This window comes from Pseudophryne corroboree, chromosome 5 (assembly GCF_028390025.1).
Source record: "Pseudophryne corroboree isolate aPseCor3 chromosome 5, aPseCor3.hap2, whole genome shotgun sequence".
NCBI classification, from domain to species: domain Eukaryota; kingdom Metazoa; phylum Chordata; class Amphibia; order Anura; family Myobatrachidae; genus Pseudophryne; species Pseudophryne corroboree.
Window position 1 is genome coordinate 236,991,176 of NC_086448.1, and position 26,661 is coordinate 237,017,836.

At 38.5% G+C, this 26,661-nt stretch overlaps 1 protein-coding gene across 2 annotated transcripts in view; it reads left to right on the forward strand.

The window, feature by feature from the left end:
* The first annotated feature begins 826 nt into the window (after nt 1–826).
* Nucleotides 827–26,661, forward strand: part of KCNH8 (potassium voltage-gated channel subfamily H member 8) — a 667,193-nt gene continuing 641,358 nt past the window's right edge. For both annotated transcript variants that reach the window (XM_063922193.1, XM_063922191.1), the window contains exon 1: nt 827–1,447. In XM_063922193.1, coding sequence (XP_063778263.1) covers nt 1,372–1,447 — 76 coding nt within the window. In that variant the 5' untranslated portion in view covers nt 827–1,371. The remainder of the gene's footprint in view (nt 1,448–26,661) is intronic.

Consider the following 26,661-nt stretch of genomic DNA (forward strand, 5'->3'; position numbering starts at 1 on the left):
AATAAGTTAAACTGTAAAGTACAACTATATCTTGTTGGTTGTGTATATTTGATCCCCTGAAACCTTGACAGAAAGCCAGATATTTGTTCTTAATGGGTGTACAATATGTACTACAGCATATCATTGATTTGTACATACAGTACATTTCTGCAGTTCCTAATATCTTTTGCAACTGAGCAAAAATATTTCAAATGAAACTATTCTGAAACTGCATTATGTATGCAAAAGCATGTCGAAAAAGGAAGAACTCGATGCATAGTGCACAATACATACTGAGAATTAAAGTTGATAATTAGATTAAATAAGTTAATAATTATATGAATAGTACACTATTTGGTGAAAGTAATTGCCTTTCTACTGTAACTATTAAACGTTAAACTTTAGTGGGTCATGAGTTTTACAATAGTTAATTAGTATGGTAATTTTTCCCCCCTTATTAAAAATATTACATATGCTCCCTAAAGATCATTTACATTGTACTGTACGTAACAAAGGTGTAGCTAATGGGATGTTTCTGAAGCTTATTCGAAATAATTAAGTGAGGAAGTGGTTGTAGCGTCTGTAAAGTTGCCCTAGATAACTCACTGTAGATAGGCACAAAAGATCCGCCTGTTTCCTTTGGAGGTCTGCTCGGCATTGTCTAGAGCTTACAGAAAATGCACGAGAAATGGCTAAATGTAATAGAGAAATGCCTGCATATTCTGCTATCATACGTCCCAGCTGCTCTCCTGGCCAGCCTCACTTTCTCTATCATCCCCGCTGCTGCTTTTGTGTTGCAGGCTAAAGTCAGTGCTTGCAGGAATCTTCCTTTTCTTTTGCACGGTTCTATATTTAGCTCTTTGGAAGGTTACGGTTATGTGGAATACCATGGTGCAATCTAAGCGCACAGTACATTGGGAACAATCAGGAGAGGGTGTGCTGTAAGCTTGAAAGAAGCCAGACTGTCACCTAGTATTGATTATTTCACTCCTACCGTTGTTAGAAAAGGGGGTTAACTGGCTTCGGTTTTTCTGGAGGGGGTTTCCGTCGTTCTATTAAAGGAACTACAGTCTGGTAACTTTGGTTTGGTAATACACATACAGAGGCATTTTGCGGAGATTACATTAATCCATTCTTTGGGTTTGGAGAGCTGGCTGAGGAAGGTCACAGCTGTGCTGCAGCATATTCAGGATAAAGCAGAGACTTCTGGTGGACTGGGCGCTCCCAGGGATAATCAGGAATCACCAGTGGACGCACCCCTCCTCTTTTCACCACTAGCACCTCTCACCAACCACCTCCTCTTCCTCACTCCATCCCTCCCCCCACTGCTCTTTCTTCCAAAACATCCTTGTTTATAAACTTTGATGGAGAATTACACACCGGGCTGGAAAAATGCCTGTTATGAAAGGATTACTAGCACCTCAGAACACCTTCTTAGATACTATAGCGACTAGATTCGACGGAACACGTAAGTCCTCACTTTGTTTCAGCACATCGCTGTCTCCAGTGAGAGGACAATAGTCAGATAAATGAAGCGTTTCTTGTAGCTTTCATATTGTTTATACTTATTTGCTATGTAGAACATAGTTAACAGTATTCTGGTGTAGTTTTCTTTCTATAGATTACAATACCTTTTTTTGTGTGTGTGTTTTTACCTGTATGTTACCGATCACTTGCTACACTGTCTATTGTATTTAATTGTGTGTGTTGTCAGTCACAGCAAAATATTTATGTTCAAGTCGTTATGGGAGATAAGGTTTGTGCATTTCAGAACCGTGGACAGCTCTGTCAAATTCACCTTATGCATTTCTCCAGGCATGTCTGTGCTGAAGCCTCTTATACTGTACATGGTCTATATATTTTGGCTTGTTATTTTCAGAGAAAAATATATGACTTTTTGGAGGCAGGTATGCTAATTTCTGGACGTATTCTATCCGTTCTCAGAGATTGGAACCCGTATATAAATTGATCATTAGGCTTATTTATTTATTTATTTATTTTTAACAGCTTGCTTGTTCAAATAAGTTTTTTTTCTTATGTGAGCAACAGAGTCAGGTTAACCCATTCAATGAATGTATTATGAGGGAGAGAAGATCTAGCTTCTAATTATTGTATTGAGGGCATAAAGTTACAGTTTTATAACTTGGTATTAGTTACTGTGCAATAAAGTTAGACATTTTTGGAGAGGGGGGAGGGAGGGGGGTTAGAGAGAGAGGGAGAGAGAGAGAGAGAGCTGTTGTTAATGGGGAAACATTTATAAATCCTATGTTGCCTATAATAAATGTTAAAATTGTGTTGAACTTTAGAACTGCTACTTATTTTTGATTTATTTTGTTGGGGTTATGCAAGCATGCATTATATTACTTATAATGTTGAAGCTTAATACAATGTAGTAAAGTAATACTAATACAAAAAAACCTCCCCTTCCATACTCATAAAAATATAAGGGTTTATTTTATTCAAATAATGAATTCATCAGATATCTCTCCTGCTTTATCTGGCTTTCTCTGTTCATGGAATAGCTTCACTGTAACTTAATTTGCCTCTCTTCTACTGTAGCTCACACTTATGTACTAATAGCCTTCCCTAAGAATAATTTACCAATAGACTGCATGGAGAAATAGTTATTTTCATGTAGGAGACCTATTGAAAACTATATGCATAGACATGTACATTAGAGTAAATGGTATATGCCATAGTAATATTATAGATTTGTATGTACATTCATTCCATGCAAATCCCTAGTTCTCCATGAATAAGCTTAACAATTCTGTAAAGCAGATTGAAGAGTAAACATATTTAATAAAGATAATCTCAAGACCAATATTCTGAAAAAGAAAATATAAATACCCAATCATGTTTACTATTAAGATAATATAATAGTGGAGGCATTCTTTGGACTAGTTAGTATTCTTTTTTCTTTCAGAAGTACAGTATGCTTTGAGGGGACTTGATAAAGCATACTGTACTTACGATCCAATATTGGCAATGGTGAATTCATGAGAACTGTTCACTCATTTTTCATGTTATAGTAGGAGAAGTTTTGGAAAACCACTAATGTGCCACCATATTGACCAGTTAGTGAATTGCATGAAATTTGCAATGGCGACAACCAAATATGCTTCCTGGGTAAACATATTTGATTTTAAAAATATTATTTTTGTACAGAAGATATCTAATGGGTTTGAACTGTCAGACTGAAAAATCTATTTTGTTGCACAAAAACTGCTGCTAAGTTTTTTTTATTTAACTTGTTTTGCTAGATTACTCTTTGTGAACTAGATCATACACAGATGACTGAAGTTAATGCACTCTTTTAATTTAAGCATATCACATTGGAAGGATGCAGTATGCTGTCATCAATGATAGACTAATCCAGTACTGAATCTCTAATCCAAGGGAGAATTAATTATAATTCTGACCAACCATGCAGAAAGGGAATCCAGATTTCATCTACAAATATGCTGCACTTAAGACTTAACTCCTTTCTTACATCATAATTTACACAGCATACTGTATTTTTACTCAAAAAAGTTTCACTTAGTAACAAAATAATATTCTTACATCATACACAAGGTTACATGTTTGTCAAAAATAATTCATTTGCAATGAAAAAAAAAATGCAGTGAGAAACTGGTGCTGAAATTACACTGTGTTCCATATTCTCAGCAATATATACAAATAACATATTATCTGCTTAGACCTATTTTAAAGCCCTTTAAATATTACAATAATGAACAGCAACATAAAAATGAACTACTTTGTACAGTGATACTGTGACTACAGTACTTTATCCTAAAGTTATTTCTTACTAACAATCAGACACAGCAGTAATACAAAATACATGGTAGTGCGCACTAAAATTGTTATGTCTTAACTTAGTATTAAAATGTATGCAGAATATAGTCTAATATTAAAAATGTATGCATAAACATTTCAATACTTTACTTATGTAGATCATCATTAAAATTATCATCATCATCATCATCATCATCATCATCATCAAGTACTTTCATTTCTAAGTAGCACTTGTACAAGATATTCAGCATAGAATGCATGTAGTAGTAACAGTAAAGTGTATCAATTAGAGAGTGAATTCATTCATAACTACTGCAATTTTCTATGCCAGTCAATGATGTAACCAATACTTTCAATTTCTGTCTGAAAAGAATCAACTGCACTTAATTTCTATGTGATAAAATTCTAATAGTCTGGCAAAATAGTTACTTTATGGGTTTTCTAATCCATACATTGTGTGAAAGGTTGATATTTGGAATAATAGCTAAAATAAATGGAATCTATGTTAACAGTTATTAAAAAATATAATTAAAACATACTGAGAAAGGCTTATAATTATGTATGCAGTTATTCTGAAACTTGAGGTAATACCTGTTAAATTTCCTTTTATAAGAATGTCAATATAAAAATAATTGTTCGCTACTGAATGGACAATACTATATTTGAACATGGCATATGCTTATTACTCAAGTGGCCCAGATATGAAATGCAGCTACCAAGCAGAAAAAAATAAAATATTTAAATATGAAAAAATATCAAGACATGATAATAAGGAGGTTATGCCTAACTGGAATAGGCATTTCTCTCATCCATTGATGCAAGAATAAAGTCTACAAGGGAGAAAATTCACATGAACTCATGTATCAATCAGATTACTCTACACCAGTGAGCAAGTATTTATATTTCATGCTGTCCATGCATATTTACATAACATCTGAATCTGTGTTTGTTCTCTCTAATATCACATATTTAAATAGAAAAATGATGATTAAATAACAGAATATGAATACTGTCTGTGAATTCTTGTAAATGCTTCTAGCCAAAAAACTAAATATATAGTATATATACTAGTGTTTGCCCTTGCTTGCATGGATGTTTGTTATTGCTCAGCAGAACAAATTTTACAAAGACAGTAGTGCCATCTAATACTGTAATGTAAATTTTATATTGTACACAAGATGAGACATACTGCCCCACCTGATCCATGCCATACTTACCTTATTGTCAGTATAACAGTTTTTATCTCATCTTCTGATGATCTGTGCTTTCTCTGTGGCTGTTCCGGGTGATGGGGGAGGGGCGAATGCCCCTTGCTCTCAATGTGCTACAGGGAATGGACAGATCACCATTGAGTATTATATAGATAACTTACTAAAAACAAAATTACATTATATATAGATGAGTATATTTTGTTACCGAGTGTAGTACGGTATGCCGGCGCTCGGGCCCCCGGCTACCAGCATACCGGTGCTGGAAGCCCGACCGCCGACATACCGACAGTGGGGCGAGCGCAAAGGAGCCCCTTGCGGGCACGGTGGCGCGCTACGTGCGCCACACTAGTTTATTCTCCCTCCAGGGGGGTCGTGGACCCCCACGAGGGAGAATAGCTGTCGGTATGCCGTGTGTCGGGATTCCGGCACCGGTATACTGTGCGCCGGGATCCCGACATTCGGCATACTGAAGACCACCCTTATTTACCACATTACACAGTTTTGAATTCTGCATGATCCATATACAATGGATTATATGATGGCTCATGGTTGGGAAGGAATAATACCTTTTATTTATTACTATTTGAAATATTCTCCCTTCTACACAAACCAATTAAGGAGAGAACGTTGTACAGGGATCAGTAAGGAATTGGACTAGACTGTGCCAAATGTTATATACTGTACAGTATTGATTACTGGAAACTATAGACTTTATGCTTTGAATAGTGCATGGAACACTATAATAATATAACCTATAATAATGGCGGTACATTTTGATACATTAATTGTGTTGTTGGCTTAAAAATGTGCTTATTGGTGTTAGCCTGTATTATCAACATCGATCAATTGTCTAGCAAAGTGAGATACGCAGAGGCAGGCCCACTTCTGTGAAAAAGTCAAATACTTCCATACTACATTTGATCCCACCAGACTTTTGTACCCTACACACATTTAGGAATTCTCTACAGCTAATATGCACCATTCACATTACAACATCAATCTATGAAATATAGTATACAGTACTGGGCTAGATGCATCATTGCTTGGAAAGTGATAAAATGGAGAGTGAAAAAGTGCCAGCCAATCAGCTCCTAACAGCCTGTGACATGGCAGGTAGGACCTGATTGGCTGGTGTTTTTTCACTCTCCATTTTATCTCTTTTCAAGCGATGATGCATCTAGCCCAGTATGTTCCACCACAAGATGACACTGTTGACATTCCTCTGTCTTTCAACTATGATCAGATGTAATGTATTATTAAGGCCAATTAATGTATCCTTATCCTATGATATTTAGGAACTACCTTACTCTTAGGACAATTCAGAGTTTCCACTTAATTGAATCTTAGATAAAAAAGGCTAACTGTTGCTGGTCACCACTATCATATATTACTGGATCCTTAGATGCTGCCTGATCTTTACGCAAACACTTTACAAATTGATCTTCTTGAGCAGCTAACCAGCTAGCTCAGATGCAGTCCTCTGTCCTAATCAGACCTACTATAACGTAACTTCAGGGGCAGCTGGTGTGGGAATCACAAAGTAAATATTCATATTCAAAACACTGCATAAAACATTGAACAAGATCTTAAACCAGGTAAGTACAACATAAAAATTTACATTTTATTATGTATTGACCTGTCTAGTTATGTACTGAAGTGTATGAACATGGCTAAGAATAAGAGATGCACAAACAAAACTGTTAGGGGGAGATGTTCTAAGCAGTGGAAAGAGTGAAGAAGTGAGCCAGTTAAGACATTGCCCATGGCATCCAATCAAGGGCTCTGTATCATTTTATACTATGCAAATTGTAAATGTTACTTCAATGCTGATTGGTTGCCATGGGCAACGTCTCCACTGGGTCCCTTCTCCACTCGTTCCACTGCTTAGTACATCTCCCCCTTAGAGGTAATGTTACTTCAATGCTGATTGGTTGCCATGGGCAACTTCTCCACTGGGTCACTTCTCCACTCTTTCCACTGCTTAGTACATCTCCCCCTTAGAGGTATGTGTGCAAATGTGAGGAGCTCAGGAACAAAAGTTACAGAACTAGTTGCATTAGTGACAAGGGATGGTTTCAATATTGTGGTTATTATGGAGATTTGGCACATTAAAAAACATAGCTGGGACATAGCTCTACTGGATTGCGCTTTTTTTTAGAAAGGACAATGGGAAAGATTGGAGGAGAGGTAGCAGTGTATATGAAAAAGAGCATAAATGCTACTTTAAAACAAAATATTGACAAAAAAGCTGAGGTCCTTCAGGTGACCATAGAATTACATTATTCGCACTGGAGTGATCTATAGACCACCAGGCCAGGGGAAAAACTAAACAGGAACCTGTTGCAGGGCATCACTAAAATGGCTTTAAAAGGTAAGATACAGTAATAATTATGGGCGACTTTAATTTATCCAATGTAAACTGGTAGAGGTCTTTTGCAAGTTCCCGTAGAAGTGGGAACTTTCTAAATTCCTTGCAGAGAGCATCCCTCAATCAATTGGTGGAGCCCACTCGCAAAAGATCCAATATTAGACATAATACTCACAAATGGTTACAGAAAATCAGACATAAAAGTGTGAGAAATCCTATAGTAGGATACAGTGACCATGAAGCAGTATGGTTTACTACAAAGACAGGGACCAACTCATGTCACAAAAAAAACAAAGGTGTTGGACTTTAGGAAAGCTGATTTTGCAGAGATGGGGATAAGTTTAAGCAATTCATTGGCAGTTGACATTGCAAAAGGTATCGAAGGAAAAGTATGCCTTTTTTACAGATGACACAAGAGTATGAAATAGTGTAGAAACACCAGGAGGGGTGAACAAATGATTGAGGACCATGATAAATACAGTTTAATGCAGAAAAATACAAAATCATGCACATGGGTTTCAAAAACCAAAAGGCTATATATAGTGTTAATAGCACTATAATGGAAACTACTGAGGGGAAAAGAGATCTTTCCACCTCAGTAGATGACTTAAAGGCAAGTAAGCAATGTAGCAAAACAATGAGGAAGGCAAGTTAAATGCTTATTGCATAGGGAGAGGAATCAGTAGTAGAAAGAAAGTAGTAATAATGCCACTGTATAGGTCATTGGTACAGCCTCATCTAGAAAATGGTGTTCAGTTGTGGAGATCATATCTTTAGAAGGATATAAAAACATTAGAGACTGTACAAAGAAGGGCAACTACAATGGTGCATGGTCTACACCACAAAACTTACCAGGATAAACTAAAAGATCTAAATATGTATAGTTTGGATCAGAAAAGAGATAGGTAGGACTTGACATAAACTTTCAAATAGTCCTCATACATCCAGCCTCGATATGCCATACAGCAAGAAATACCTAGCATGAGTGAGAAGACAGGTCCTGTGCAACTCTGCTAATGTCAGGCTTTTCTTTTTTTTTTTTGCAACATGGCTAGTATGCAAGGGGAGACTGTGCTGATTAATTTGATATATTGGACTTGTATATTATGTATGACTGAGACTGTATACGGAGCAGAACAGAACTTGATATGGAAAAAAGATGCAGCTGCTACATTGTAGCACTTCATATACAGATTCAGAGACTCAGTTACGCATGGATATATAAGTGTCATATATCAAATATATCAGCAAAGTCTCCTTGTGTGTCCTAGTCACAGTCTGTCACAAATAAGATGCATTTTTGGCAAAAAAATAAGCAAAAAAGACGCCCAACACTAGAAGATTCTTACACTACCTGGTCTGCCAAGAGGGGCTGTTTGGCATGACTGCAGCAAAGTTGTATGAGGACACATCTTTATCAAGGGTTTTAACAAGTTACAGGCGCAGGACAGTAGTGCAATTTAAACATGCTTGGGATAGATATAAGAATATCCTTACAAAGAACTAAGGATCAAATAAGGTTGAGGTAACCAAAAGGTAAAAAAGGAACAGACTAGATGGGCCAAATGGTTCTTATCTTCCATAAAATTCTATATTTGTATGTTTATGTAATAGATTCATAGCCAACCGGTGCACCATCTCCTTGAGAATAACACTTGTCTCCTATCCATTCAAGATTATATGGTTCTTCAGGCTATATTGACATTTTATTTTGCATGGTTACACTATTCAAAGACATAGTAATTTTGATTAATTTATAGTCTTAATAGCTGTTCAGGGATGAGAATTGTATGTGCAGTTATTTGGGTGTTACAATATTTGGTTGTTTATCTCTTAGTGTTTAAGTGCTACTGTAGTTGTCTTTGTTTATATTTGTACCAGGGAGTTAGGCTGTGATACTACACATTTTAGCATTGCTTTGCAGATAGGTAACTGTCCTTTCATTGATCTATAAAACCTGATAGGTACTATTATTCTTGTTTGTCATTGAGAACTGTGGGGGTCATTCTGACCTGATCGCACACAGCAGATTTTCGCAGCGCAGCGATCAGGTCAGAACTGCGCATGCATATGCACTGTAATGCGCAGACGTGTCATACGAGTGCAAAGCGGATCGGCGCACAGAGATGGATTCTACGACTAATCTGTTCGCGCAGGCGTTCGCAAGGAGATTGACAGGAAGGAAGTGTTTCTGGGTGTCAACTGATCATTTTCCAGGAGTGGTTGGAGAAATGCAGGCGTGTCCAGGCGTTTGCAGGACGGGTGTCTGACGTCAATTCCGGGACTGAACAGGCAGAAGTGATCGCAGCGGCAGAGTAAGTCCTGGGCTACTCTGAAACTGCACAAATTGTGTTTGCATCTCTCAGCTGCAAAATTGATCGCACCCTTGCACAGCAAATATACACTCCCTGGTGGGCGGCAACTATGCGTTTGCACGGCTGCTAAAAACAGCTAGCGAGCGATCAACTCGGAATGACCCCCTATGGCCAATAAAAAATATTGTATCATGTATTACTTTATATGACTGATTTACAGCTTGCCTTCCCCATAGGAATTCTTATACATCACAGTATCTGTATACAGTTGTGGCCGAGGACATGGCTATAGGGAAATAAAGTGCTTATGGATTTTCTAAAGTTATATGGTTTGCTATATCTAGACTATTCAATTCTGCTAGTCCCCAGTTTCAGCATTTATCTCTTTATATTTCCCCTGGTTCTGCTTTACATTTAAGAAAGTATGACAAAACAGGGAGAAGTGAAAAGCAAGTAATTGGTATTGCTCAAAAAGGTAGCTTAAAATGGGAGAATTTTTTTAACCTTCCTTATGTCTAAAATTCCAATTACATCTGCCACCCTTTTTGCAGTTGCCATGATACTTCATGCATTATTGATCACATCTTCTTTCATGACATGACTATTCTATCCTGTATGTATATGCCATTTTTTATGAGACATATGCTACCTTCATTTACTGTACAATGTTTATGTAATACAATCTGGTACTATCCTTAAACCACAGATGAAATTAAGATTTGTAGTTTTTACATAAAAAATATGCTCATGTTTCATTCTCTTGAATAAAAATTCATAGTATAGAGAGAATTTGATTGATACCAATAGATTTTTATACTGTACCAAATAAAATAATTGAGGAATAGCACAAAACTGCTTTTTGCTGGACAAGTAGTTTATTTACTCTAGTGTATCTTGGTGTTAAAATAATATAAATAGATGAACTACAGATATATTGTCCATTACGTGCAGAAGATTGATAATGTCCTATATATGGTGTTCCATACGGAGGGTACCCAAAAATGTAAGAATGTTTTTTCCATTGCTCAAAACATTTTTTAATCCTATCTTTGTTTACGCCTTTTAGTACTTTTGCCTTTTTTTTTGTTTCACCTCTTCAATATCACCAAAATGTATTCATTTAAGGTCTGTTTTCATCCAAGAAAATAAAATAAGGTCACACAGAGTGAGATCAGGTGAATATGGTGGGTTAAGCAAATCGGGACTTTTCTTCCTCAAATCGTGATGCAGCCTTTCAAAATTTCCAAATAAAAACTTTGGTTGACAGTTTCACCCTGGGGTACACATTCTGATTGCACAATCCCTCTCACATCAAAGAAGCAAAAGAGCATTGTTTTCACATATGACTTCACTAAAAACAGGCAAAAAAGTGTGAATAACTTGTTGAAAAAAAAATCACTACAGTCAAACGCTACCTTCCCCCGCAACAACAGTGAGGATACTCACTGAGAAGGGTTCGGCAAAAATTCACCTAGTGGCGGAAGCCCATACTACAAGCGCCCTTCCCTATAGAACACAATTCCTGTTTCTTTTGGGTACCCATTTGTATCTGACACACTATACATGGATTAATAATGATATTTGAAGGTGTGTACATGTTTAGTTACATGATATTACACTTATAACTTTTTTGGGGTCTATTCCTCATCCCATGATTTCTACAAAAGTAGACATTTAAAACCTACTTGTGTATAAATTAAGTATTGGACCATTCATTATAAATGTAATTTCCTTTGAATCCTGATCTGGCCCGTTGTCATGATACAGTAGTATGGGGATCTAAGTTCATAAAGCTCTGAAAATGCAAAATTTTTGGAGCTTGACAGGTGGAACTTTCACGATCTTCAGATGGCATTTGGTCCCGCACCACACTCCTTCTGACTGGATCCCTCCTCCCCTGATCAACTCCTTCCACCAGTCACAGGATTTTTGTGTGCATGTGTGAACTCCAGTGAGACTCGGCAGTGCTAAGTTTTACCACTACTAAGACATCAGTGATAGCTTTTGCGGGAACACCTGATTGTGTTTGCACAGAAGCAATGTTGAGTTTTGCTGGTGATTTTGTATTCACTACTGCTACTTGCAGCAAGTTTAATACTTAATTATCATGAACATGATGTATAGGCCCCTTAACTGATGAATATGGCCCCTGGACATGATGATTAGACCATTTTGTGTCTTCCTATAGTTATTTAAAAAAAAATTTATTTAATTTTCCTGTGCTCAAATTACAATTTGCTGAAGTGCTACTGAATGCTTGTTCCTGTTTCAAATGCCTTTTATTTGTATTAGGACTATGTAACTTTTAGGGATCAACTATACTCATGTACTTCTTATGAGTGTGATACACATAATATCCATAAAAAATTCAATTTTAGAACTGGTATAATCTAACCCATGAGTACTCATTGTATGTATAATGTTCCATAATGTTACTTATTGTTGAATAAATAACTTTGTGTCATGAAATTTACTAATAGTCTTGAAAAGGAAGCATGTCATTGGTAATTACATTTGCAGTACAGGCCTAATATACTTACCTGTGCTGTACAATGCAATATTCATACATATGCTCATTTTACCAAGTCCTATTAGGTTTTGGATATGTGGGCTTGAATGAATTGCTAGGTGAGTGTGTCTGTCTCAAAGTACAGTCATTTTACTTATATATCCACTCTGATAAATGCATGCTGCATATCATGGCTGCTTTCACATAGACCAACTGGTAATTGTATAGCAGATTAGGCTGCTATTATGTTAGTGATCATATCATAAAGTCTTTGTTGAACAAAATTTCCTGAAACCTTAATCCCAGCTCGCCTACCCCCCCTTCCCCAAACCCCCTGGCACCTTTGTGTGCTAATTGCTTACAGTGATTTCTGTTTTGGTTCTTTAGTTTCCTTAAGCTCATGTGCAGACTTCTCATTTTGTACATCTAGTATTGATCTAGTACCATACGTTGGAATGTATTGGAATGATTTAGCCTTAATGTAGAAGAAACTATTTCAGTGCTAAGTGTGTTGCACTTAACATACAACAGTGTTTGCACTGTTTTCTAATTTTTTAGCCACCTAACTGACAATTTATTTTCCCAAAAACCGCTCCGAAATTGTCGGGGGGTTTTATGAGTGAATAGGTGAAGAACATGAATTTAACCCTATCCCAAATGATTTTAGTTAAAAAAAATAATATATTTTTTTTTTAATATTTTTTTTCCAAACATCGATCACGGCATTGCAGCATTCATTTTGAAAGCCTGGACAGCCTGCAGGTATACAGGGGGGTCTGGGGGTGGCTTGGGAGATTAGTTTACACTCCCCAGCTGCTGCCATTGTCTGCAGCTGCAGGAGGGGGGGATCCTGCCATGCTGACCAATCAGCAGTGATCGGCAGCACGGAAATCAGTAGGGGTGAGTGCAGGGAGGCAGAGGGACCTTCCGGTCCCTCTGACAGCAGCAACGGAGGGAATTTTCTCTTCCCTGCCGCTGCTAACACTGTCTATCTGACTGGTCGCATCCTGTGCGACCAGGACAGATAGAGCACTTGCAGGCATGGTTGCATCTGATGCGACCATGCCAGGCAAGTGGTTAAACCAGTGCTCATTTTTAATGAATTTGCCTGATTGTGTCCTGCATTGTACTACTGCCCCACCTTCTTTGTAAGTCTTCTGAGATGATAGGATTATTATTTTTTAAAATATTATTATTCCCAAAACTGTTACAGTAGATAACATCCCGTATGTGGTATTTCAGTAGTAGTCTGCAAATATTATCACTGCTGAAGAAATCGTGTGTACACATGGTGAGATTTATCTGTCCAATCTGTCTGGTGAGAACAAAAATCTGGCAATGCATGAGAACAAATGACAATCAACCATTTTCTCTCAAACACTGGAAAATGGATTAAAACTATTGATTTAACACATTTTTCCAAACAAACTGATTTAACCTATTTGTTTGAACAACCATTGTCTATTTTCCAGGGTGGGAGCAATGGTCTATTGTCATTTGCTCTCATCCATTACCAGATTTTTGTTCTCACCAGACAGATTGGACAATAAATCTCACCATGTGTACACAAGAGGATTGTGCTTGACAGACCTGAATGCATAGTTATGGTTACAATGAGGATTGGCACTCCTGTTAATAATGTTAGAGATTTGTTCATATTATTTGAGAAGAGGTGATAATTATTTAAACTGTCAAACCAAGAAGACAGAACACTATACATGCACTTCTTAGTTTTTAGATATGTTCATTTTACATACATGCTCTATGTACATATGTAATTGATCTATTCTTAATTCAAACATCATTAGGTGTGAACAGATGACATCATGCAGTATATAGACATGCAGGGCCGGCGCTACCACTAGGCAGCTTTAGGCAGCTGCCTATGGGCGCCGGCACTTTAAGGGCGGTGCTGAGTAAAAAAAAAAAAAATGTAAGGCCACCGCGTTCCGGCTCACCTCTTGCTCCTTCACTGCTGCGTCGCTCACTGACTCCCCCTCCCTTCTCATACCCACCCCGATGTCCGGGGGCGGCACATTCACCCAGGGAGGAAAGGACTTATTATCCGTCACCACCCGCCCCCGCTATTGCCGCCCGTTACTATAGCGCCGCACCGCGCTGGCGCACTATGCTGCCTCCGTCATGTGTGTTCTGCTGCTGGGAGCCGGGAGCGTGACCGCAGCGCTCCCGGAGCTGTACACAGGCAAGCGGGCTCGGCTCCTCTTCACTTCACACGGAGATAGGCAGAGTTACGCAGCGGCTGATCCAGGAGTCCAGGACAGTATAAGTCTGAAGAGTCTGTCCTGGACTCCTGGATCAGCCGCTGCGCAACTCTGCCTATCCCCGTCATTCTCCCTTTCTCTCTGCCTATCCCCGTGACCCCGTCAATCTCCCGCATTGCCTCCTCCTGCCTTCTACGTCTCCTCCCGCTTATCTTATAATTCCCCATGGCCGCATAATGTTTTGGTGGGCTGCGGGGTCCAGAAGCATTTGAGCACTGCAAATAATACCAGATCGCCCAGCTTGTGACACCACGGAGCTGCCTCCTCACCTGAAGGTACTGTCTGTATGTGTAACTGCTCTCCAGAGCACCTCTCTGAAATCTCACTCCCTTGCGCTCTCCCCCCCCCCCCATATGCCTCTTTCTCCTCATACCAAGCCCCCCTCTTCTCTCCCTCTTAATGCCCCATCTCTCTTCATGCCTTTCTCTCTGTATGCCTCTCTCTCCATGCCCCCTTGTTAGCTCCCCACATGTCCCCCCTCTAGAATACCGTGTCGTACAATGTGAATTTCGGCTCATTCAGTGTGCTACAATGTGAATGTCGGCTCATTCAGTGTCCTACAATGTGTATTTCGGCTCATTCAGTGTGCTACAATGTGAATTTCGGCTCATTCAGTGTGCTACAATGTGAATTTCGGCTCATTCAGTGTGCTACAGTGTGAATTTCGGCTCATTCAGTGTGCTACAGTGTGAATTTCGGCTCATTCAGTGTGCTACAGTGTGAATGTTGGCTCATTCAGTGTGCTACAAGGTGAATTTCGGCTCATTCAGTGTGCTACAGTGTGAATTTCGGCTCATTCAGTGTGCTACAATGTGAATTTCGGCTCATTCAGTGTGCTATAATGTGAATTTTGGCTCATTCAGTGTGCTACAGTGTGAATTTCTGCTCATTCAGTGTGCTACAATGTGAATGTCGGCTTATTCAGTGTGCTACAAGGTGAATTTCGGCACATTCAGTGTGCTACAGTGTGAATTTCGGCTCATTCAGTGTGCTACAGTGTGAATTTCGTCTCATTTAGTGTGCTACAATGTGAATTTTGGCTCATTCAGTGTGCTACAGTGTGAATTTCGGCTCATTCAGTGTGCTACAATGTGAATGTCGGCTCATTCAGTGTGCTACAAGGTGAATTTCGGCTCATTCAGTGTGCTATAATGTGTATTTCGGCTTAGTCAGTGTGCTACAAGGTGAATTTCGGCTCATACAGTGTGCTACAGTGTGAATTTCGGCTCATTCAGTGTGCTACAAGGTGAATTTCGGCTCATTCAGTGTGCTACAATGTGTATTTCGGCTTAGTCAGTGTGCCACAATGTGAATTTCGGCTCATTCAGTGTGCTACAAGGTGAATTTCAGCTCATTCAGTGTGCTACAATGTGAATTTCAGCTCATTCAGTGTGCTACAAGGTGAATTTCAGCTCATTCAGTGTGCTACAATGTGAATTTCGGCTCATTCAGTGTGCTAAAATTTGAAAGGGGCACCAGTACTAGAGAGTATAAGGGGTATTACTACACTGAGGGACATGCCCCGTTTAGTGGCCACGGCCCCTTTTCCGGAGCGCGCGCGCATGATTTCACCCTTCGCTTTTTTTTGGGGGGGGGGGGGCGCCATTAATGATATAGCCCTGGGCTCCAAAATCCCTAGTTACGCCTCTGATATATATATATATATATTTTTTTTTTTTGGGGGGGGGGTTTGCTGATGATTTGCCTAGGGTGCTGGGAAACCTTGCACCGGCCCTTTAGACATGTACATGATTATATCAATAATGATAGTTAAGTAAAAATACTGTACATGGTGATGGCACAGAGACAAACAGCACAAGATGGAATGGTGGACCTTATAAGAATTAAATATATTTGGCTAAAGATTCACCAGTAGTTGAGTTGGTTTATTCACATTATATGGCCAATAGGTAATTTTTTCCTAAAATAATTAATAAATAATGTTTTATTATTTAAATTATTTCAAAACAGATTTAAGGGACTATTTTATAGAACTTGATTACATTTTAATAAACATTTTTGTCCCAAAAATATTTCAAAAGACAATTTTGTCCTGTATTCCAAAACTTTTTTCGGACCAATCTTAATAAACTGCAGTAAATACTGTAACAACTCAAGAAATATAGACTTTCATAAAATATCAAGATCTGCTAAAATGTTTCTCTCATGTCTACTTCTAGGTATTTAAAGGTATACTTCATTTTGTACTTACTTATTGCTATTACTGGCTCTTCCCAACCATCTTGGGATGTTATAGCTGGATTACTAAATGTTCATCCAATCCACAAGTAGTAATATACATTTAATATTAAAAAGAAAACCATAATAAAATACAATTATGAAATATACTTGTATTTTAATTAACATCTCTACACTCCCCAATCCCTAATTTGCAACAGCATTGGCATTAGTGGGAAGTCTTCTTTGCAGTACTAATTAGAATTGTGAATCCAGTCAAATGTCAGTGTTTGTGAACAGCTATTGATCATATACTAAAATATTCTAGTATTTTAATTGGGTGTGGTATAATAGATCTACAATGTCTAGGAAGATCGTCAATAGGTCGAGAGTTTTTTAAGCTAAATCTTGTATATTCAATATTAAATGAACACCATCAGTACAAATGTGTAAACTTTTGTGCTCGCTTTGCTCGCCAGACTTCAGGCTAGGTGGCTCACTCCACTTTGCTAGCCACAGGTTACTATCACCAATAGATGTCCACATGGATAGTAAGTCAAGCAAATGTTGAAAAAACATATGAAACCCCCAAAAAATGTGTTGCCCATTTGTGTGTTGACCATCGTCATGTTGACCTTCTGAACTTGTCAACCTGTTGTACGTGTTAACTTTAAGCACTGTCACCCTTTTGTACCTGCTGACATTTTGTACCTGTCGACCTAATGCATGTCGACCATATGGTGTTGATCTTTTGACTGTCTATTTAGACATTGTAGACCTATTGTGCAAATACTACTTAAACCAGTAACATATTATATATATATATATATACACTGCTCAAAAAAATGGAAGACGAAAATAACACATCCTAGATCTGTATGAATGAAATATTCTTATTAAATACTTTGTTCTTTACATAGTTGAATGTGCTGACAACAAAATCACACAAAAATGATCAATGGAGGTCTGGATTTGGAGTCACACTCAAAATTAAAGTGGAAAAACACACTACAGGCTGATCCAACTTTGATGTAATGTCCTTAAAACAAGTCAAAATGAGGCTCAGTACTGTGTGTGGCCTCCACGTGCCTGTATGACCTCCCTACAACGCCTAGGCATGCTCCTGATAAGGTGGCGAATGGTCTCCTGAGGGATCTCCTCCCAGACCTGGACTAAAGCATCCGCCAACTCCTGGACAGTCTGTGGTGCAATGTGGCATTGGTGGATGGAGCGAGACATGATGTCCCAGATGTGCTCAATTGGATTCAGGTCTGGGGAACGGGCGGGCCAGTCCATAGCATCAATGCCTTCGTCTTGCAGGAACTCCTGACACACTCCAGCCACATGAGGTCTAGCATTGTCTTGCATTAGGAGGAACGCAGGGCCAACCGCACCAGCATATGGTCTCACAAGGGGTCTGAGGATCTCATCTCGGTACCTAATGGCAGTCAGGCTACCTCTGGCGAGCCCATGGAGGGCTGTGCGGCCCCCCACAGAAATGCCACCCCACACCATTACTGACCCAATGCCAAACCGGTCATGCTGGAGGATGTTGCAGGCAGCAGAACGTTCTCCTTAGCGTCTCCAGACTCTGTCATGTCTGTAACATGTGCTCAGTGAGAACCTGCTTTCATCTGTGAAGAGCACAGGGTGCCAGTGGTGAATTTGCCAATCTTGATGTTCTCTGGCAAATGCCAAACGTCCTGCACGGTGTTGGGCTGTGAGCACAACCCCCACCTGTGGACGTCGGGCCCTCATACCACCTTCATGGAGCCTGTTTCTGATCGTTTGAGTAGACACATGCACATTTGTGGCTTGCTGGAGGTCATTTTGCAGGGCTCTGGTAGTGCTTCTCCTGTTCCTCCTTGCACAAAGGTGGATGTAGTGGTCCTGCTGCTGGGTTGTTGCCCTCCTACGGCCTCCTCCACGTCTCCTGATGTACTGGCCTGTCTCCTGGTAGCGCCTCCATGCTCTGGACACTACGCTGACAGACATAGCAAATCTTGCCACAGCTCGCATGGATGTGCCATCCTGGATGAGCTGCACAACCTGAGCCACTTGTGTGGGTTGTAGGGAGGTCACACAGGCACGTGGAGGCCACACACAGTACTGAGCCTCATTTTGACTTGTTTTAAGGACATTACATCAAAGTTGGATCAGCCCGTAGTGTGTTTTTCCACTTTAATTTTGAGTGTGACTCCAAATCCAGACCTCCATGGGTTAATACATTTGATTTCCATTGATAATTTTTGTGTGATTTTGTTGTCAGCACATTCAACTATGTAAAGAACAAAGTATTTGATAAGAGTATTTCATTTATTCAGATTTAGGATGTGTTATTTTAGTGTTCCCTTTATTTTTTTGAGCAGTGTATATATATATATATATACTGTGTGTGTATATATATATATATATATATATATATATATATACAATCAATCAATCAATCAATCAATCAATCAATCAATCGGTTTGACCTGGCACTCAATGGATGGTCTCTTTTGTATCTTGCCCTGGTACCCTCCCTGGGTATGGAAACCCAATACAATAGAAGGAATCATATATAAGACTGTCCCCGACGACGGGCGTGAGCCCAAATGTAACATAGGAAATAAAGGACTTATTTTTAAACGAATATTGAAGCCTGGAGAGTGCTGAGCTTGATTCCTTCTATTATATATATATATCTGTATAATGTGTAAAATGTATACATAGATTCTTTTTTAGATATGTATTGCAAAATATAATAAAGCTCAATCATTTCCATGACGCCTATTCACAGATAAAGTGCAACGTTAGTCTGTGCTCAAATCTATGTGAATCCTTTGTTGGAGACATGGAGATATATGAAGAGTATGTAGCAAAATACCTTGTCACTGTTGTCACCTCTTTGTGGTGCTGAATTTCATCTATTAGTATTTTGTTTTTAATTGTGTATTGAAGTTGACACTTGTACAGTGATATCCCTGTAGTATTTTGAACTACTGTACATGGAGACTATTGGATTGCACCACACACCCATATATTAATTTACAAAAATAAAATAATTTTTTAAATGTCATAGAAAAAAAAACATTGTTTATAGTTATTAGTGATTTATTATTCCTTTGTGACTGTTGTGATACTATGCTGATTTCAGCTGTCACGTGTAATTAGGGCATTTTGTGTCATTTAATTATAATTACACAGAACAGTAGAGATTCATTTTATAACATAACATTCCTTCCCTTGATTGTACCTTTTAAAGCAATTAATTTTATTATAGTTTATTTGCAAATATAAAAACATTTGATTTTTCCTCAATTTTATCTAATTTTTATGGTGTTGTGATTTGGGAAATGTTTTAGAATAATCTTAATGTTAATTAGTAATCAGAGATTGGTGTTTTCTATGTTTTTAGTGAGATGAGCAACATTTTCCAAAATATTCTGCAAAATATTTCACTTAAAATTTGACCTTAGGTGCTCCCAGTCTTATCCAATCCACACCACAAAGTGTTTAGCATGATGATGGGTATTTTTGTAAGCGTGAAGATATAACATTTTAACTGTGGCTCTAAAGCCCAGCATGAATCTATACTATGTAGACAAAAATGACTGCCGCCCACACACACAGCCGCGCAAGCGAAATGGTGTGCTCCTGCAGCAGATACGTGTTTGTGAAGGTATAAAGCAGGTGAAGGGGCACTGATAAGATCATTTTCTAATGAAATTGCTTGCCTAAAGGAGTTAACTGAGTTTGAAAGGGGATCATTGTATTCTGTGCGATGTAATGTTTCCAGGACAATGCTGGACTGGTATACAGAAAATCTGGTAACCTGGATGGACCGGTCAGCTCAGAGTCCAGAACTTAACTCCATTGAGAACCCCTGACTCAACCTTCTTCAGTGTCGCAGTTGGTTACTGTACTTAGGAACCTATTCAGGTTCAGTTACAGATTCTGCTAAATAGCAAAATCTGTTACTGCTTGTGATCACGTGCTGGTGGCCGCCCAGCAAAGGGAAAAACTGCCCAGCATGCCAAGTCCTGCCCATCATTTTAATCACAATCTAATTGTGATTGCATTGTTAACCAGGGAATAGCGGATGGACCCCTGCATATGCAGCATGGCTGTGTATGGAGCGCACCGACGTCAACTTTTTTATCAGAGCAGCTATGTGTGCTGTCACGCAGCTGGAACGAAAACAGACTGGCTCCACCTGCATTTACACTGCCACGCCCCCACAATGCCATGTTGATGCCCCTCGAATGCCCAGTGCTGTAAATCAAAGTGCAAACGCATCTTTCTGGTAAGCGATCATATTTTGAGGACTCGCGCACACAATGTGTGGACATGGCGCATGCGCAGATTGTCAGAAATCTCTAATTTGCATTTTTTGTCTATCTACATGTCGTAGTGAATTAGGGCCTTAAGGTGGAATGGGTGCTGTTGTCCAGTAACTTGTGGTCATTTTGCCAAGTAATAACTGGACCTACAAAGTACTGATGTCAGTAAAATGTTGTTATTCAATTTGCTGTCAGTGTCCAATCACTTTTGTCTACCTAGTGTAATATTCTTTATGTGGAAATTATTATAATTTTTTTTACAATCACTGCTTCTTTTGTGGTTATTGAAAAGCATCTGATATTTTTCTGCTTTTGAAAGCATTATTTTTGCTTGCTCACTGGATGAGTATTTTTTGAGTCTACTATTTGTATAGGGCAATTAGACTGTACTGTACCATGGCCCTCATTCCGAGTTGATCGCTATCTGCCGTTGTTCGCAGCACAGCGATCAGGCTAAAAATCAGCACTTCTGCGCATGTGTATGGTGCACACGCACACGCGCAACGTGCTTTCACAAAAGCCGATGCAGTTTTACACAAGCTCTAGCGACGCTTTTCAGTCGCACTGCTGGCCGCAGAGTGATTGACAGGAAGTGGGTGTTTCTGGGTGGTAACTGATCGTTTTCAGGTAGGGTGTGTAAAAATGCAGGCTTGCCAGATAAAAACGCAGGAGTGGCTGGGGAAACGTATGCGTGGCTGGTCGAACGCAGGACGTGTTTGTGACGTCAAAACAGGAACTAAACAGACTGAAGTGATCGCTAGCTAGGAGTAAGTCTCGAGCTACTCAGAAACTGCACAATCTTTTTTTGTAGGAGGGCTGCAATCCTTTCGTTGCACTTCTGCTAAGCTAACATACACTCCCAGAGGGCGGCGGCTTAGCATTTGCATGGCTGCTAAAAGCAGCTAGCAAGCGAACAACTTGGAATGAGGGCCCATGCCTCCTAATAAATATTATAGTCCTACTTAGATTTGCATATTAATACTTCTTATTCGGTTTCACCTTGCACAAGGCTGTTGTTTTTAAGTGGTTATTGGCATATAATTTGGACAAAAGTTATTCTAAAAGTTGCAAATCTTGCCAAAATTTCTTTCGAATTTGAAAATGATGAAAATTACAATATACTCAGAGCTAATTTCACAGGGCTGCCACTTAATGAATGATATACGTGTACAGTACTTTTAATTGGACACTTTGGTGGAGAAACACATTTGCAGATGAACTTGCAACCTGATCTTGCCAACTCTTCCCATGCAAAGTGTGCCATGGAAAAAAGCTATAAAATGTTTGCAGAAAACTGTGTGTGGCTAAATTCTAAAATAAAAAAATAAAAAAATGAAGTGGCTGTTTATAACCTACTGAAGGACATACTGCAAAGAATAAATGACAGCAAGTTACAAACATGTAATGGAGCTTTGATGCAATTGGTAGGGTTGAGAGTTGATTTACCGACAGACACAATACCGATGGTCATAATCCCGACAGCCATTGACCTACAGTCAAAATACTGACACGGTCAAAATACCGACATTCATTATGCCGACGTGTCAAAATGCCGACATGAGTTTTTCTGGGGCTCAGCACACTATTATATTCCCCTTCCAGGTCCACAGGGATGGTAAAGTATGAACAAGTCTCTTTTTATGCAAAAATTCCTTAAAATCGCATATCGGCATTTTGACATGTCAGCATTTCAAATGTTGGCATTCTGACTATGAAGGAATTTTGAACATGTCTTCAAAATGCATGTCTTTATTTTGACAATGTCGGTATTTTGACTGTCGGTCAATGGCTATTGGGATTATGACCGTCGTTATTGTGTCCATCGGTAAATCAACTGCTACCCAATTCGTATGTGGTTCTGTGAACTCAAGGCAGAACATTAACATAGCATGCCCAATTCACACTATAACACCTTGGTTTTCTCCTGAGTAAAATAGGGTAGTCCTATTTACAAACAAAATAATACGTGAGAGTAAGGAGACATGGGGGATGTTTTTATTACATGTGATACTTCTTATGTGAAACTATTTGTTACATTTCTTGAAGTGCAACTAATTTTCTGACAAAAACTTGTGGATGATGTTTCTTGTACTATTCTTTATATCACAGTTTCTCAAACTCGGTCCTTAGGACCCCACATGGTGCATGTTTTGCAGGTCTCACAGAATCACAAGTGAAATACTTAGCTCCACCTGTAGACATACACTGTGTGGGGTCCTGAGGACTGAGTTTGAGTACCTGTGCTTTATATGGTAGAAAAAAAGCATTATAAGACAATTTCCAAAAAAGTAGCATGCTTGCACAAAAAAACTGCACAGTGCACTGTTTAATATCTTTAAAAGAGTACTGTAGACAATTAATCAATGGGCAGCATGGCCTATGGTCAATTACTCTACATGCCCCAGTAGTTTGGGCTGTTTATTTCTCTAACAGGAGACCACAAAAATACTGTATCTTCTCCTGACATAGCATACAGTAGCCTCTACTTCATCAAAGATGGTGTTTAAAGCAAGGAAGGGGCCCTCCCTGAGGCTATAAAAAAAACAGGCAAATTATAGTAAGGGTGTGTCCATAAAAATGTGGTGCATGCAGACTTATGCATGCAAATGCTTGTTAGGTGTTGTATCTTTTGCACAAGACAGGACAGGGGATGTGCACGTTAATAATGATGACTGTAAACCAGTTGCATTTGAGGAAATGAGAACTCCAACTAATGTGCATATGAATGGAAGTCTGCTATATTTATTATTTACATGAGCTTTTCAGTACTTTACATTATTTTGCAGCCAACTCTGCAGCCCACTTTTTATGGTAAAAAATAAATGTAAAAAAATTAGAAAATCTTTATGTTTATATATTTATTTAGCAATAAATCACTTTAAATTAAACATTTCAGTTTGGTACTCTACAAAACAAAGAAGAACCAGAAGTAGTTGCCTAGTTGGGTGCACAAATGAAATTTGTATTGATATGATTTCTTTAAAACTTAGCTTTTATTGCTATACCTTCTAAAATGCCCCCTTTATATGGGGATTACACAGGAAAACATAGAGGTTAAAATTTTTAACACATACATACAAACAAATAAGTGAAAGGAAAAGATAGATGTGTGGATAGATTTAAAAGGTGGTACTTCCACCCATTACTCCAACAAGGTGTAGGAATGAAATTACTTATGGAGCCCCTGAGAGTCTGGGAAATGTTAATTAACAAAATCCCTCAAAATGATTTAGGCTTTTGTCATGCAAAGAACCAATAGTCTCAATTTAAACGTTTATTCCATATAATGCATATAAAAAATAATGCAAGTTTAAATTGTGTATGGTATTTATGATAATCATATGTTGACCAATTCACATGTGAGAAATCATTTGTCACAATAAATCGCTGCTATAAATATGTTATGTTTGTTCTGTGCGTTCACATATACTATAAATCTTTATTGCTTTAGTGTCTTACACATATTCATCTCATATTGTGTATCACTGGTATTTAATAAAAAAGACAGGGATAGATATCCCTTTTATTAGAGAGTGATAGTCAGGGGACGGGTCACATGGTTATCTTACAGCCCTGGATTAAAATGAGTGACAGGTCAATCAGTCACACAATTATCAGTGTTATTTTACACGCTAGTGCTAACGCCAAGATACTATTGCAGCCTGTGTTTACTATATTGTGATGTAGGAGTATTATTTATTACAATAGTATTCTTTCTTAGGCTGCATCTGTACTTAGATATAATGTATCAGGATATATTGGCCAATTCTCTTCCTTTACATATCACTGACTTGTATCACTCAGATATTGTAGCAGCCTGTATTGGTTAAATTGTAATACAGAAATGATATTTGTTACATTAGTATTCTTGCTTGCACTACATCTATGCTTAGATACAATGTATCAGGATGTATTAGGCCAGTTCCCTTCCCATTGCATGACACTGATTTGTACTTGAGAGCAGGTAGATATACACCTAGCCACTAGTAAATAGGTGACCAGGACACAACATTCATATATAGGTACAGTTAACAAAATAGGCAGAACAGTACTGCTATAATATTGATGTTCTGTTAACAAATTGTGTGCTGAATCTAACACATTGGCTGGTAACCATCCGGGGACCCTATAGTGCTGTTACTAATGACAACTCCACATGAGAGTCAGTTGTTCACAATACTATCTGGGTGGATTATATACATTGCATTATCACTCTCATAGGCTCCCTATTGACCAATACTGACACTTGAACTAAATTCTAATAACCTCAATATACGAGGGTGCCAGTGGAGGTCTAATTAAACTTTCTTTCTAATTGAAATCTACACCATTGTATAAATTAGGAGTGTAGTATGCCGCTGAAATGCAGACGTGCACGTTTTGCTGTATAGCTTTAACGAGGCTGACCCGATTGTCCTCCGTGACACTTATTTCTAGGATTAACATCAACCTATCAAAAACTGCATAAGGGTCATGTGTGCCCATCCGCCAATGGCCACACGTCCTCTTCCCATTCCAGCACTAGTCATCTGACTGCTGACGTCGGTACACTCCTATCACATGGTACCGCGTCCTTTCCCATTCAAGCACTGGTCATCTGACTGCTGACGTCGGTACACTCCGATCACGAGGTACCGCGTCCTCTTCCCATTCAGGCACTGGTCATCTGACTGCTGACGTCGGTACACTACGATCACGTGGTACCCGACATACGTCTATCGATGAAAATATAAACATTGAGTCCGGTCACATGATCAGAGTTCTCTGAAGTGTCATTGTACATTCATCTATTTCCTTATGTGGGGGACATATCTTTAAATATAGATCTTGTAACTTAATACATTGAGCATATTCATATAATAGAAAAATGCTATACACATCAATATGAGTGCTATGAACATCTACCAAGGGAACCACTATGGACCAACAAGTTAATTTATAACCTCTAACTAGCTCCCTCATTTTAGGATGATGATGATATTAGTCCTATACTGAAACCTATAAAAACAGGTAAGTATATGGTCGCAACATATCCACAAGTCTACCCTTAGTAAACCAGATGTTTTCTGTATTCAATATTTGGGTCCTCCTACCCTACATATAGGACATTAAAATATTAAGATATTTAAATAATGTCAAATTAATGTCAAAATTAATGGGTTATATAACCCATTAATTTGACATTATTTAAATATCTTAATATTTTAATGTCCTATATGTAGGGTAGGAGGACCCATATATTGAATACAGAAAACATCTGGTTTACTAAGGGTAGACTTGTGGATATGTTGTTAAGTATGAAAAGGTTAAAAAAATTGTGAAAAACTCATGTCGACATTTTGACATGTCGACCTAGAGACTCTGTCGACCTAGTTACTGTTGACCAATAGTGGTCGACCTAGATAGTGTCGACCTAGTTACTGTCGACCTAGAGACCGGATCCTGCTCACCAGGAACTCACCAATACCTGCAAGTTGCAGGCTATTACATTTACCCCAAAAATTTATAATCTTTGTGATCGAAGTTGTAATTGTTGCATTCATAGAAAATTTGGTCTGATTTCCGTGATAATGTTTGAATTTACTGTTACTGTATATCTTCACTGATATCCCAAATGATAAAAGGAAATAGGTGGAATAAAGTAATCAAATAGGAGTGAATTTCATTAGTAATAAGATGTTACATTTCATTGCAAG